At 38.2% G+C, this 14,916-nt stretch overlaps 1 protein-coding gene across 4 annotated transcripts in view; it reads right to left on the bottom strand.

The window, feature by feature from the left end:
• ZNF385B (zinc finger protein 385B) overlaps nt 1-14,916 on the bottom strand; it is a 292,597-nt gene that overhangs the window by 19,115 nt on the left and 258,566 nt on the right. For all 4 annotated transcript variants that reach the window (XM_040972125.1, XM_040972127.1, XM_040972124.1 and 1 more), the window contains one exon: nt 12,273-12,435. In XM_040972125.1, coding sequence (XP_040828059.1) covers nt 12,273-12,435 — 163 coding nt within the window. The remainder of the gene's footprint in view (nt 1-12,272; nt 12,436-14,916) is intronic.

Genomic DNA, 14,916 nt, shown 5'->3' on the forward strand with positions numbered 1-14,916 from the left:
TTGCTAAAAGAGAAATGAGGTCAGAGATACTTGCTAAAGAAGAAAAATTATTTTCACAAAGCTAGGCCTGTAGTTTAACAAGAAGAAATCATAGACTCTGACAATGTTTAAATACTTCAAAGCAAGAAATTATTTCTACTGTGATAAGAAATTCAAGTATTTGTACCATTTCATATCTAAAAGAAAACAAAATAAAATGTATGCACTAAGGCTAGTGCTGTGGAGCAGCGGGTTTAGTTACTGCCTGCATCCCACATGGACCTCAATTTGCGTCCCAGCTGCTCTACTTCTCATCTGGTTTCTGGTTAATGCACACCAGCAGCAAATGGTGGCCAAGTGCTTGGACCTCTGGCACCCAAGTGGGAGATCCAGAAGAAGCTCCGGGCTTCAACCTAGCCCAATTCAGCCACTGCAGCCACTCGAAGAGTGAACCAGTGAGTAGATGCCTCTCATTCTCTTTTTCTCTTGTTCTCCACCCTCCCCTTCACTCTCTAATTTTGCCTTTCAAACAAATAAATAATCTTTAAAAACAACATATGAGCTAACATTTTTTTCTTTTCATATTTACTGACATGTCAGGGCCAGAGTGGACTTGTCAGGTAGGAAGGAATTTCTTTTCCAGATCACACCCTTTCCCCTAATCCTTTGAGGTCAGTAGTTAAGCCTGAGTGGGCTGCTTCTCCGTGTATAGCACCCACATTTCTCTGTCAACAGATGGCATGCCCCTACATTCAATACTGTAGCTGTCCCATAGGTGAGGTGGTCATCCATCTTACTGAACAAGGAGATACATAACAATATATTCTCCTTCTGCCCATATTTTAGGGAGGGTCCCAAATCTTCCTACATTAAATTCCACTTAGTGATATTCATTTAATATACACTACCTATGTGAGTACTGTGTGCAAGAGTTTCAAGGGAAATAATGCATGGGGCACCGATGTCCACAGTATGAGAAGTACATGAAAATGTGAGGGGGACCAAGAATGTCCTTCTACAAGAAGACCCTTCTACATTTAAATGCCTCACTAGGAGAATCAAGCTCATCAGCCTTAATGTCCTGGACTGAAAACATAAGTTCAAATAATCACTGCAAGGAAATAAAATAAGCACATAAAAAGGGATGTTACCACAGGTCACTGTTGCATGGCAGCAGGGCTTGAATTGATCACAGAGTCAAAAGAAGGACAGGGCCTGGGAAATTCTTTGATCCAGTGGCTGCTTTTTATAGCTACCATTTATTGAGTGTCTGTTACACGAGAGGTACAGAGCTGGGAACCTTACATGTACCAGCCCGTTAATCCTGATGACAGTCCTAGGAGGTAGGTGCAATGCTCCCATTTTATAGATGAGGGAGTAGCGCTGTATGACCATGACTTGGTCAAGGTCATATGTGATCAATGAGAAGCAGAGCTAATCGGTCTGACTTCGAGTTTAATGCTCTTTTTACCATGCTATAGATACAAACGAGGTGTCACTGAAATGCTTCCTTGGTTAATAAATCCTTACATACATAGAACTATCCACAATTTGATTTTTAAAAAATAACTAGGTAAAAAACACACCAGGGGTTAGTGTGGTGGCTAATGGGTAATGCCTGTGGTTCTGCATTCCTATAAGGATGCAAGTTCAGGTCCTGGCTTCTCCACTTTCAATCCAACTCCCTAGTAATGTGCCTGTGAAAGCAGTGGAGGATGGCACAGATGCTTCGGCTCCCACATCCATGTGGAGGACCTGGAAGAACTCTTGGTTCCTGGTTTTACAGTGGTCCAGCTACAGCCACTGTGGAGTCAACCAGTGGATGAAAGAGCATTTCTCGATACATATTTCTCTCCTCTGTCTCTGTGACTGCTTTTCAAATAAGTAAGTTCAAATCCTTAAATAAGAAAGCCCATACCTTTTTGAGATGTCAGATTACAGAACTGTTACATAGTGAAGAAAATGTCAGCTTTCAAAAGGAACAAGCAATAAAGTGCAGTAATCTCCATTCATGTTACCCTATCAAAGTCATGGATTTTTGGGACAGCCTGGGTGAGATTCCAGTCTTGAAGCTATATCTTATCTGAAGGACTCTAGGCCATTATTTTTCGCTCTGTAAGGCTTAGGTTCCAGTGTCCTTCAGGAGACTGCTAAACAATCATCAAACAATGCATATAAACTGCATGGTAAAGCTGCTGCACCATGTTAGTATTGCTGTGCGTTTATCTACTTTCTGCTGCTAGGATAACACAACATAGTAATTTACAAACAATAGCTGTTCATTTCTCACAGCTTTGGAGGCTGATGCTGGCTTCTGTGGGGCCCTTTTTAGTGGAAGGGCAAGCAAGCACATGAGAGGTGAGAGGAAACTGGGCCAAACTCATTCTTTTTATCAGAGTTAAAGCTCTTCCATTCTGTATGCTTCAAAAAGTCATCACCAGCGGACACTGCCCAGGCTCAGTCTTTGTCCCCTCTGGAACAGTGGGCTGGGCTGTACAGGGGCCTACTTGACCTGCAGAGAAGGTGGCCGAGGAACCCTGTGCCAAGATGTAGGGATCAGAGAACTAAAGCTCTGGACAAGAAGGATGTGGAGGGCACCCCAGGACTGTTTCCTGAAATTATTCCCTCCAGGATCGCCAAGCTTATGTTGGGCGTTGCATAGAAGATTTCTGGATTGCTTTTAGGTTCTTTCTCCCACTGTCTTGATGAATAGTACCTGGCTGCCTTCTAGACACAGGAATATCTTTAGCAAACAGCCACTTGCCACTGTCTTAGTATGTCTCCTGAACCTGCTTTTTCTACTTTGTTTTTACTCTTTATACTCTTCATGACTGTCACAAACAAATCCATGCTTCCCTCTTAATTCTAGCTATTTCCTCTCACAATTGGTTGTATGCAATGCACAGCAGCCACTGAGATACTTCTTTCATCATACTTAAATTCTGCATTCCATAAAGTCCTAGGCTATAGAATGAATTTTATTAAATTTGCAGCAAGTATGGCCTTTAATCTGGTCCCCAATTCCTCTTTGTTCATTTCATTCCGACACCTCATCAGAATGACCTTTACAGTCACGACATTTTAAGTTACCTCTAAGAAGATTCAGGATTTCCGCGTAGCTCTTTTCTTTTTCTGAGCTCTAAGTAGAATTGCCCTCAATGTTCTACTCGCAGGAAGCCTGGCTTTTCCCTACTTGCTTATCCAGGTTTGTTAGTTTCCACTCATCACTCAGGCCCACAGCTGCTTCCATATTTTGAGGTATTTGTTATGTCAACACTTCCAGGTGGCAAATTCTGTATTAGTCATGGCTGCTAAGGGACTAAACCAACAGAGCATATGTGAAACCACACACACACACACACACACACACACACACACACACACACACACACACAGTACCTAAAAAAGTTAATGCAGAAAATGGAATGAAAAAATAAGTTTGGTGCAAAACATCCAAATCTATGATATCTTTTTTTCATCTTATATAATTCTACAAACATCCTAAAAGCTTGCATACATGTGTATGTGTTGAGTATTTATTAGCATGCACACATGCACTGTCCCTTTCATGATTATGAAATCCACTCATTTATACTCATCCCAAAGGCCAGGTCCTCTGAAAGCTGGAGAGCCTACAGTGCCTCTGGCACAGGTCAGCCCCAGTCCAAGAGCCTGAGAACCGGAGAAGCAGAAGGTGTAGTTCTCAGGCTTAGGCTGAAGGTGTTTGAGACCACACAGCTGTTGCTGTCAAGTCCTGAGGTCCAAGGCCAGGGAGACTGGAATTCTGACATCCAAAGGCAGAAAGAAGAGACTGTTCCACCTCCAGCAGACACCATGTGGAGACCTTTCATCTCCATTTCTATTCTCACTTGGCCCAGGAGACTGGATGGTGCCCATCGACACTGAAGGCAAAGTCCCCCACCCAGGACTCAGATTCACATACCAATCTCTCCTTAAATACCTCAAAGACATTCAAAATAATGCATTGGGTTTTTCTAAACACCCTCAATCTAAAGTTAACTATCACATGATGCTAGAATTATATTTTACATGTAAGTCTAACAAGTTTGTGTACACTTTTTTAGACTACAGCATGTGAGGACTGGCATCATATAAGATCACTGACTGCTGTGAAGGGCAGATGCCATTACTCATGACAGCAGCCACAAGAGAAGGCTAAAATAAGACACCAATTTTTAATAAATAAAATAAGATACAGCCTAAATAAAGATTAATAACATAAGGCTCAAATAAGGAGGACTAAAACTCAAATAAGAAATGGAAAGAACACCAAAATCAAGCATATCTGTTATTTCCATTTTTCAAATCTCCTTCAACAACCACTTTGTTTAAATCACACACCGCGTCAGTGATATGGGGAGAACATTGTTTCCACTTTACGGATAAGAAAAGGGGGGCACTGCTCCAGAGTCACAGCTAGTTACAGGGGCAAAAATTACCATTGTATTAGGGAATCACCATTAGATTAGCAGCAGAAGCTTCCGTAAAAATCTTACAGGCCAGGGAGGGATCTAATAATATAATCCTAGTTTCAAAATCAAATAACTGCCAACCAAGAATACTATACTAATGAAGGGGACAGAGTTTCCAAGATGAGCAAAAGTTGAGGGAATTCATCCTCACCATGCCAATCTTACTCTGCTTATGAGAGTCCTACATGCAGGAACAATGAAATATACGTTCCATCAAGAAAACATTTGAAAGCACAAAATCCACTACAAAAAGAAGAAAGGATATTCAGAATAAGCATACTATTAGCCATGTGCAGAGTCTTGAAGTAAAATTTACCAAAGCATTCAGTTCTTTAATAACAAGGAAGATATTGCAAGCGCAGTTGGACAAACTCATGTTAGATAACAAAGATAACAAACTATTTCCATTATCACAGAGTGCTTTATTGCATAGTGATGGATGATTGAAATGAAAGTACCAATCCATTATTGCATGATGTCATGCCTGGTGTTCATTTTCTCAAAGAAAGGCACTGAGGAATAGGAATACACTTCAGGAATGTTACAATGAAGAAGTTTCAAACTTCATACTATGAGGCTCATTTAGCATGACATCAGACTATGAACATCACCAAATTTAGGGTCCAGAATCCCCCCAAATGTCTGGCACAGGTGCTCCTTGCACATAGAATGTGTATGTGCTTGAACGGTTCTATTTGATCATGCAGTCATGTCAGAAAAATATGACACTGCAAGATAATTCCACCTGAAGCAAATAAGTGGAATGTCATTAAAATGTAAGTAATAACCTTTGTTGAGGTCTCAAGGGCATTTATGTACATTTACAAAATTATTCTATATGCATACAAAGTGCTTTTATATTCCTGGATATTTTCAATGCAGAATTAGTATAAATAAATGCAATCAAAAGAAATGAATACTAGTTAGAACAAATATATTTGGAGATGAGAAAGGATTTTTATAGTAAGGTAAGCCTTAAAAAGGACTGCTTTTTAGAATGGCATATAGAATATCCCTCATAAATCATAAATTAACAGAACTTTGGTAAACTATGAATTAGTGTCAACTTCTGGTTCAATTTCTTTAAGACAATGCTAGGAGATAACTTTCAAAAGCAAGTAAATGAACAATAGTTCCCAGAATTATTTTGAAGCAATATTAAACGCTCAAAGGTTTCACAAGTTAGTTTCCAGAAGATGATAAAACACTTGAGAATTTTCAGCCTTGCCTGGCAGGATGCTGTTGTCAAATTCAAGGTGCATAGGCAACGATGGAGGCAGTTCCATTTTTAAAATTGACTTTGAAAGTCCTAATGATATATGTACATTTCATGAAAACATTAGCCTTGGTATAATGGTCTGTTCTCTTTAGACAGATGGGACTCATTTATGTTCAACATGATTGTATCCCAGAACTTCAGACTTGAGATGTTTGTCATAAATACAGTTAATCTAATATTTTATGAGGGACATTAAATCTTGGCCTCCTGGATTTGGATAAATGCATCCTAAATTTATGATAGTGCCTGTCTGTAAATGACAGATGTTGCACGGGCACTTTCTTCTACTCAATAGCACAAGGTCTTGCTGCTGCAGACAGAACGGGAAGAAAAGACCATTAAGAAGACCTTGCTGGCTAATTGATGGAGTCCTGTGTCAGTTTGTGGAATTGAGAAGCTGTCATTTGGAAAACTTGGTCCCACTTGTAACAACGAATAAAAACTTTGAAACCCACGGAGGAACACATAAAGGTGATGAGGAAACAGTTTTCATTTGTATGAGTATCTTTGGCAGAAAAAAAAACTCTTTAGACAAAGTTGAAAATGTATTTTTGGAAGGCAAGAGGGTGACCATCAAAAGCTACACAGTAACTTTTGCAGGAAAATAATAGTGATTTACAAGTTGATAACTGCTCTGAGTCCACACCTCAGGAATGGGCACCATGAAAAAGTACAAGAGGCTGAAAACAATGCTGAGCAGTTTGGAGGTGACTCACCCTCTTTTCCTTCTACATTCCCTCTCATACCACTGTCCCCATTGATCATGAGTGTGGGGTTTAGTGGAAATCTTTGAGACAGAAGGATTTAAAATACTGCTGAAGATATGTTCACGATAACCCAAGTATATCTGCTTGGAGGCAGGCTAAGACTTGTGCTATATTTGTATGCCCTCTCCCAGTGTTAACCTCTATCTACACTGTGAAGTCTACCACCATCAAGCCAGAGGCATTTTGCCATTTATACTTGAAAGGAGTCTTTTCAGTGGAATATGCTCTTGACAAGATGTGTGACTTATAATCATTACAGTTTATTATTTTTTTGTAATAAAAATACCACACAGGAACTTACAGACTATCCATAAGATCAACCTTTAATGATCCTTTCTTCCTCCCTCAAAAGTATCAACAGTCAGAAAATAATTTAAAAGTAATATATGGTCCCATTCAGTAATTATTGTTTTAATTTAAGAAATTATTATATTTATGAGAAAGAAAGAGAGAGGGACACTCTTCTATCTGTTCGCTCAATCCCCACAATCTCACAACAGTCAGGAAGGCAATCAGGAGCTCACACATGAGGGGTAGGAGCCCAGGTGCCTCAGCAATCACCACTACCTTGTAGTGTTTGTGCCAGCAGGAAGCTGGAGTCAAGAGCCAGAGCTGGGGATCAAACCCAGGCACTTCAACGTGGGACAAAACATTCCTGGTGTCTTAACCATGAGGCTAAATGTTCACCCTGAATTTATTAAAAAGTTGTTCAGCGGTTTCTGATATTTTGTTACTGCAATATCTGCATTTACTCCTCCAAGTCTGGTAACTTTGTAAGTAATGGGAATAGTAAATATGGAACAAGAAGCTCTGAGTTGCTTTCCTGAATCCATTGAATTTATATTATTCATCTGTTATTGTGATTTGGGAGAAGCTTAAAGGTGATGGTCATATATGATTATAACTGATCACTCTTTATATACCACATCATGAAAAATCAGTAAAAAAAACACTAAGAAGTTAATTGAGGTCAAGGAAATGTCTTTCTGTTCATAACTGTACACTAATATATGAAAAGTATATATATGTATACCACACTATTTAATATAGATAATAACTGTAGAGTGTGGAAAACTGTCACTTGAATGAATAAAGGATGGATGTCAATTTCAGTACTTCCTATAATTAGAGAGGTGTTGTAAGGATCATATAAAAACTGAACAAATTTAAGGTATTCCTATTATTATATTTCAAGTAGCATAGGTTGATTCTACTACCTTTGCTTTTAATTATACACATAAATGCACCTACTGCCCTCTGACTCATTCTCTATGCTTTTATTTGTTTAGATAGCAGCTGAATACCTTTAGACTAGAAATGTAGTTTTCTCCCACTTTGAAATCTAAATAATTTGAAGAATCAAGTGTTAAAGCCTAGGCATCTGGAGTACCGGCTTGACTATAACAAATGTCATGATCAGGTTTACAGAGTGTTTCATTGTTTGTAAGAAACAAGGCTTTTCAAAGGTACTGTGGTTTTTAAACTTCCATTGGTTGTTAAATGCTGTCACAAAACAGCCTTCAGGTTGATGGATGGGATGTTTTATTGCAGGGATATGTGGTATCACATGACTGTGTAACACTGGAACTTCAGGGAGAACTGTGAGAAGAGTATCTGGCCAACACGCTCTAGCTATCCTGAAGCTGCTTAACACTTGCTGTGCTTAGACCCTAATTCTATCAAAGAACACTTCTCTGCCCTCCCACTAGGCTTGGGACTCCCACTGATGCATCATTAAAAGTTGGGTCAGATCCTAGGAGGCCATAAACCCATTTCCTTGGAATTTACATTTAGGTCCACCTCAACTTTTAAAATGTAAATGAAACAGTTATTCTTGCTTAACTGCCTTTATGAAACATATTTAATTTTGAAAATATCAAGGAGCTTTTTAGTAAATGGAGTTTCTTTTATTGTAGTTCACATCCATTTTGTTTATTGATCCAAAAGAGGGGGTGCAAGAAGCAAACTTGTGATATCCTGGAGTTTTTATATAGTATAGTTTCATTATAACAAATATCTTTGTAAATTGCACAGCTCCAAACACAGTAAGGGCCATATCATGTCTTCAAGTGTGGCATACAAGAGAGAGGTGCCAAAATAGCAGGTAATAAGACTTTCCTAGCTCACGGAAGACTGTGAGATCACTTCTTAGGATAAATAATGTGTGTTCTCGAGGAGTTGTGAGGTGTCATCTGTGGGCCTCACACTCCTTGTCGGACACTCTGAAATCATACCTCATCTTGACTAATGTTCAGTAGATCCCAGGAGGCTGCTCTCCCGGAAGATCCCTTCCTATTCAACTGGATATGTTTTCTTCTTCAAAATTTACTATCATTTTTAAAAGATTTATTTATTTTTATTGCAAAGTTAGATATACAGAGAAAAGGACAGAGAGGAAGATTCCGTTCCCTGATTCACTCCCCAAGTGAACTCAATGCCTGGTGCTGAGCTAATCTGAAGCCAGGAAGCAGGAACTACCTCCAGGTCTCCCATGTGGGTGCAGGGTCCCAAGGCTTTGGGCTGTCCTCTATTGCCTTCCCAGGCCACAAGCAGAGAGCTGGATGAGAAGCAGGGTTGCCAGGATTAGAATCAGTGCCCATATGGGATCCCAGCGTATGCAAGGCAAGGACTTTCGCCTCTAGGCCACCACTCTGGGCCCAAACTTCACTATCATTAAATAAGAGTCTGGTGCTAAGCAATTATGCTAAAACTTGAATTAGCAAATCCCCTGGATATTGTGAGTTCCAGCAAGTTTGAAATCCAGCAGCCGAGGCATTGAATGATGTTTTCACTTTTCATTCAACAACCTAAGAGTCACATAGATACTACTTAAGCCCACTCGACAAGAGTGCGTCATCCAGAAGAAAAGGACCAGTATTAGGCAATTGCAGTCTATTGAGGTTTGCCTACCAACCATGAATTTGCACTGACTGTGATTTTAAATTTTGGCTGACTCCTTAGATTCAACGTTATCTGAAATAAAACATTTAGATCAACTCTTTCAGTCACCATTCCTTTTCCCATTCTTTTCCTTGCTACAATTTACCTAGATCAATTATGAACAACTATTTTTGTGTTCTTTTTTTTTTTCTACAATGGATTTTCAACAAAATGAGAGCCAGCTGACAAACCAATAGAAACTTTTCAAGGATGTAGAAACAGCTGTTCGTAATATGCACTTAGACTAGATTTCCCATCACAGAAGTTTCTAATTCTCTAACATGATAATTCTATAAAACCACTGTGGGAATTCTTACTTAGAATCTACATTCAGTTGGAGGTAACAAAAGAGCACATATACATTTAGTAAATATAGCCAAGTTTATTTTTAAATAGTGTCATCTTAAAAAAAATAGTGACTTGGGTGTTTATTGTGTGGGTGTAACAGAAATATTTCATGAGAATGACTATTTCCACCAAATGTGGAGAAACAAATAATGAATTGTTAAATACTTCACTGAATTTGAGTAAGTCAGCATGGAAAATGATGTAAACTCAAAATGCAGGTGGTTTTCATGACTTAGATATGGACACTCATATGGTGAGTGACAGCACTAGTTTTAGACCCCTGAGGCCATGAATGGAGGGTAAATAGGAAAGTGGCAGAGGGAATGGTAAATGCCAGATTTAAAACTACCACGGTATCTACGAAAGAAGACATACTAAGTTGAGATTTATATCATCTCTCTCACAGTCATCCCTCAGCTTTTTTCTGGCATTTAGTTTTCACACTGCTATATTTGATTTTGAAGTATTCCAATTGTTCACTGGCAAACACGGTTGTTCTAGAAGCCTCTATGGTTTCATTGAGTACCAGTATTCTAATGTTGGAACAAAATCCATGAATTGTTAATTTTTCTTTTCAACACTGGTTAAAGGCATGCAGTGCCTTTAAGCCAGCCCCTTTGTTTGGATTCACTAATTCCATATTTTTCTTTCCCTCAGATTACTCTCTAATCTTTGACCCTTTATATCTTTCTTCATTTTCTTTTTTCCTCGACTTTCCTTCTCTCTTCAATGGTCTTGAAGTATTTTATCAACTATTCTTTCATTCACCCCTCTCTACCTACATTTCTGTCATTTTTTTTCTGGCTCATTTCTTTTACTTCTACCCCCAGAACCAATCCTATTCCCAAACTGTAAGTGGAACACTGAGCATTCCCAGTAGCAATGTCAAAAGTTTCTAGCACTTACCAACTATTCTCATAGCTCAAGTCACATAATAACTGGAAATAATGGAATAATGCTAACTTCCATTATGATTTTATCATCTTATGCATTTGATAAGATCTTTGGAAGCAAACTGTTTCACAGAAGCAACAAGAGCTTTTAACAAATGAGATCCAGTAGAAAGTCATGATGGATCCTGTTTTCCAACTACTGGATAACTTCCAGCAAGCAATGGTCATGATGCATACGTTACCATGATCTTTAATTTCATACATTGAAGGGATACTTGATGTTAAGATTTGATAGGTACATGTTAAAGATTTGTCACATATTTAAAAAGACCTTTTCCTTTTGGAGGGGAGAAATACTATATAATAACCCGGCATTCATTATCTCTTCATCGTTATGACATGATTAAGTGATTCTGGTCCTAAGGAACAAAAAGCTTCTATTACCACATTTGGGTTAGCTCACTCCCTTTAGGCTGTAGAGCTCTGGCAAACCAGCACTTTATGGGGCCTAACCAAGGATACTTCCTACATAGTGTTTTTGTCTGACTAGATTTTCTGAAATTTCCTCTCACAATAACAGTGAATTTCCACAGAGACAAGCATTTTTAAGGCATCTCCTCAAATTTACAATGATTTAAAGATCAGAAGAAATAAAAGTGCACATGTTTTCCATGAAGAGCAGATCCCTAACACAGAGTCAAACATACGGGAAAAGGACATCTTGCTTTAAGCTTCATTTATTAGACGCTACAGCTCAATTAGCCAGTGACATAAGAGATGTGGAGGGGAGAATGTGCTATTAAACAGCCAAGTTCAGGGTTCCTATGATTTGAAAAAAAAGACTTTCTCTTCCCACTGAATGAACACACTCAGAAATACTGCTGATTCACTGAAACTATGAAATACTGACTCTTCTTCATGTACTTCCAGCAGCAGCTCATGTCCAATTACAGATAAGATTATTATGTTAATCACTTCATAACTTTATAAAGGTTGCCTTGAAATCTATGAGTTCATCTGTTACTCTGAGGGAAGTTTCATGTAGCTATTAAAAAGTCAAAATCTTTCATTATTTAACACATTTTTAGATTCATTAGTAATGCTACCCTGAAAAAATCAATCACTTTCACCTTAACTCACCATTACTAGGATAAGATGCATAAAATAAGTATTATAAGTAAATTTAAGAATTCCTTCAATTAAATAATATATGGTAAAAACATAAACAAATAAAATGGAACAATTAACAGCATCTTAGATCTGTTTCTTGATTTTTGTCTAAACACGTTGTTACCAGCTTCTACTTACTTTCATGCATATATACTTATATATATATATATACATTTACATACACACATATATATATTTGAATGTATATAACAACATGAAATGGCAACATATCAAAGGCTTAGTTTTCATGCAAACACACAGTTCCTTTCCTGTGAAGGAAGCATATTAATATCACAAAATAAATCATGGAGAACAACATGCAACAACTAAGGGGAGAAAAGTAAGGGGAGGGAGGGAGCAGAGGTAAGCACAAGGAACATAAAGAACAAAAAGTGTCATTGACCTGATTTGTCAGAGTTGTTGCCTGTGATTGGAGTGATGGCGCAGCTGGGGCTAGCCTTTGCGCTGTCCTTGGAAGAAACCATTTTGGGTTTATTTTTCGTTGCCTCTAGTGCTTTGACCTTCTTGGCATGTTTACTTCCTTTGTAGTGGGCCTCGGCCTGGCTCTACAAAGGAGAACAAATCAGGCTCATTTTTTTTTTTTTTTTTTTTTTTTTTTGCTTCTTAGAAGCACCACAATGGATGATCATGCAAGAAAAAGATACATTCAGTCATAGGCACCACAGACATTGTACAACTCATCACCTGACTATGTTTCTAGGATTCAGTGAAGCAGCACACCGATATCTATGAGGATTCAGCATACTCTAACCTTTCTATGTAACACAGAGGACTGGAATCTTTAAAACAAAAACTAAATATTACATGAGCGAGCGACAAGATTGGAAACAATTGTAATGGCAGTGAGCTTTGTCTGCAGGGTCCTTCCACTGCTGCCCATTGTGGTGACTTTTCAAACTGACAGTTACCACTGCTGTGAGTGTCCAATTAATGTTTGCAGACATGGCCGTCCACAAGCATACCCTTTTCAATTAAATACCTATCTGCCTGTGTCTATTTTCTATTAGATTATGCTCTGAAACCAACCAGTATGACAAAAACAACACATTAAACAGGTGCTATTGGCTGGAAACAGCAGCATATTTTCAAGAGGTCTACATGTACTTCATGTACAAGTCTGATGATACCAATTATAACAGCAGATAATAGGAGCCACAAAGGAGGTGAAGACAACCTTTCTTTCTGATCTCAAATGTAAAGAGTTAAGTGTTAATTTTCCTTAAACTTAAGAATGTTAATCTCATTACTGGACCAGAAGGAGGGAAAAAGCATGACATAGAAACAAAAACAACTCAAAACAAAGCTAGAATACTAGAATTCATTTACTGACATTTGAAAAGTTCAGTCATTCATGTCTAAACAAGGTTTTCTAAAATTTTGACATATAACTCTAATGGACACGTTAATAATAGAATCTAAGTATAGCTAATTCAATTTCTTATTGCATATTTTCTGAAAAAAATATAAACGTGATTGGCAGACAAAACATACATAATTTATTAACTTGAATGAAATGGATGATAAATCTTATATTAAACAAGATGAATTTTGTTAGAGGATTTTTAAGGTCTTCATATACCTGTGTGAAGAAAAAGGATTATACAAATTTTTCCATTCATTTTTTTCAGTAAGTAGATCAAAGGTGATAGGGTGCGTGTGGTAGGGTTAGTGAGGGGGAGTTTAGAAGTGATAATTGGGTAGAACAGAATCTGTATTTAGGAGTCAATGGGTTCATAAATACATGATGTAATAAGTATAACACAGGGCAATCCATATGTAAAAATCAGCAAATATAGGGAATGATGCATACTATAGAAGATACCGAAAAGAAGAGCATTAATAATGAAGAGTTTCTAAAATCAGTAACTTTTGATTTTACTTTTAATAAAACAGATACATGTGAATTGGTAGACAAAAGTATACTTCTGCAAGAATGATATAGCTCTGAGGATATAGGCCTGAGGAAAGAACTGAGGTTAAATATTCCAAAGCAGGGAGAGGTCTGCCTGTAAAGGGATTTTCATAGGCCTCTTACTAGAAGATCTTCAACACGAGGCCAAAGATATCAGATGTACTGCTATGTGGAATGCCACCAGTGTGATGAAGTTATTTTTAAAGGTTTATTTGTATTTTAATTTGAAAGGCAGAGTTACATAAAGAAGGACAGACACTGAGAGAGGTATTTCATCGGAAGGTTCACTCCCCAGATGGCCACAATGGCCAGAGCTGAGCTGAGCTGATCAGAAGCACCTTTTGCCTCCACCACGTGAGTCATCCTCTTCTGCTTTCCCAGGCCATCAGCAGAGAGCTGGATTAGAGGTGGAGCAGCTGGGACACATACTGGTGCCCATATGGGATGTCAGTGCGGCAGGTGGAAACAGCCTACTACGTCATGGTGCTAGCACCGATGAAATTTGTAATCAAAGGCATACTGATACAAAAATTTCAAATAGAGAGGATTTCTACGATAGCTATACATTACATCTTGATTAAATGTGACAGAAAATAGTTAACACAGATGGTAAGATAGCAATGAAAGTAAGGGGCTGCTTTCTAAGTGCAGAGTATGAACATAACAAAAAGTGTAAAATTACAATGATACCACTGATTCTTGAAACTTGGCTTTTATCAGTTGTGCTTTAGTCCTTTTTAAAAATGAAATTGTTTTATTGCTACCTTCCAGAGATGAAGCACTCTAACAATGTGCCACAGTTGGACTAAGCCATCTAAGTCTCACTGTGTGTGTCACTAGAGCTGTGTCCGCTTGATTTTCTGGCCTGTTTCACTGTATCTCACCAGGTACACATTGCTTGGCAACCCTGGCAGTGCAACTGCTGATGAGCACAACTTACAGCAGTTTCACTTCCAGGTCTCTGTCGTGTATAACCCCACTTTATGCTGAACACATAAATGTTACTGGTAAAGTAATTCATGCAAAGATATTATGACTGACATAGCTATAAGTGTTAAGTAGTACCCTGTGAGTTCAACACTGTACTCAAGTATTCACTATTCCATCTGAGTGG

This window comes from Ochotona curzoniae, unplaced genomic scaffold (assembly GCF_017591425.1).
Source record: "Ochotona curzoniae isolate NIBS_2020 unplaced genomic scaffold, NIBS_Ocur_1.0 contig_2210, whole genome shotgun sequence".
Classification (NCBI taxonomy): Eukaryota; Metazoa; Chordata; class Mammalia; order Lagomorpha; family Ochotonidae; genus Ochotona; species Ochotona curzoniae.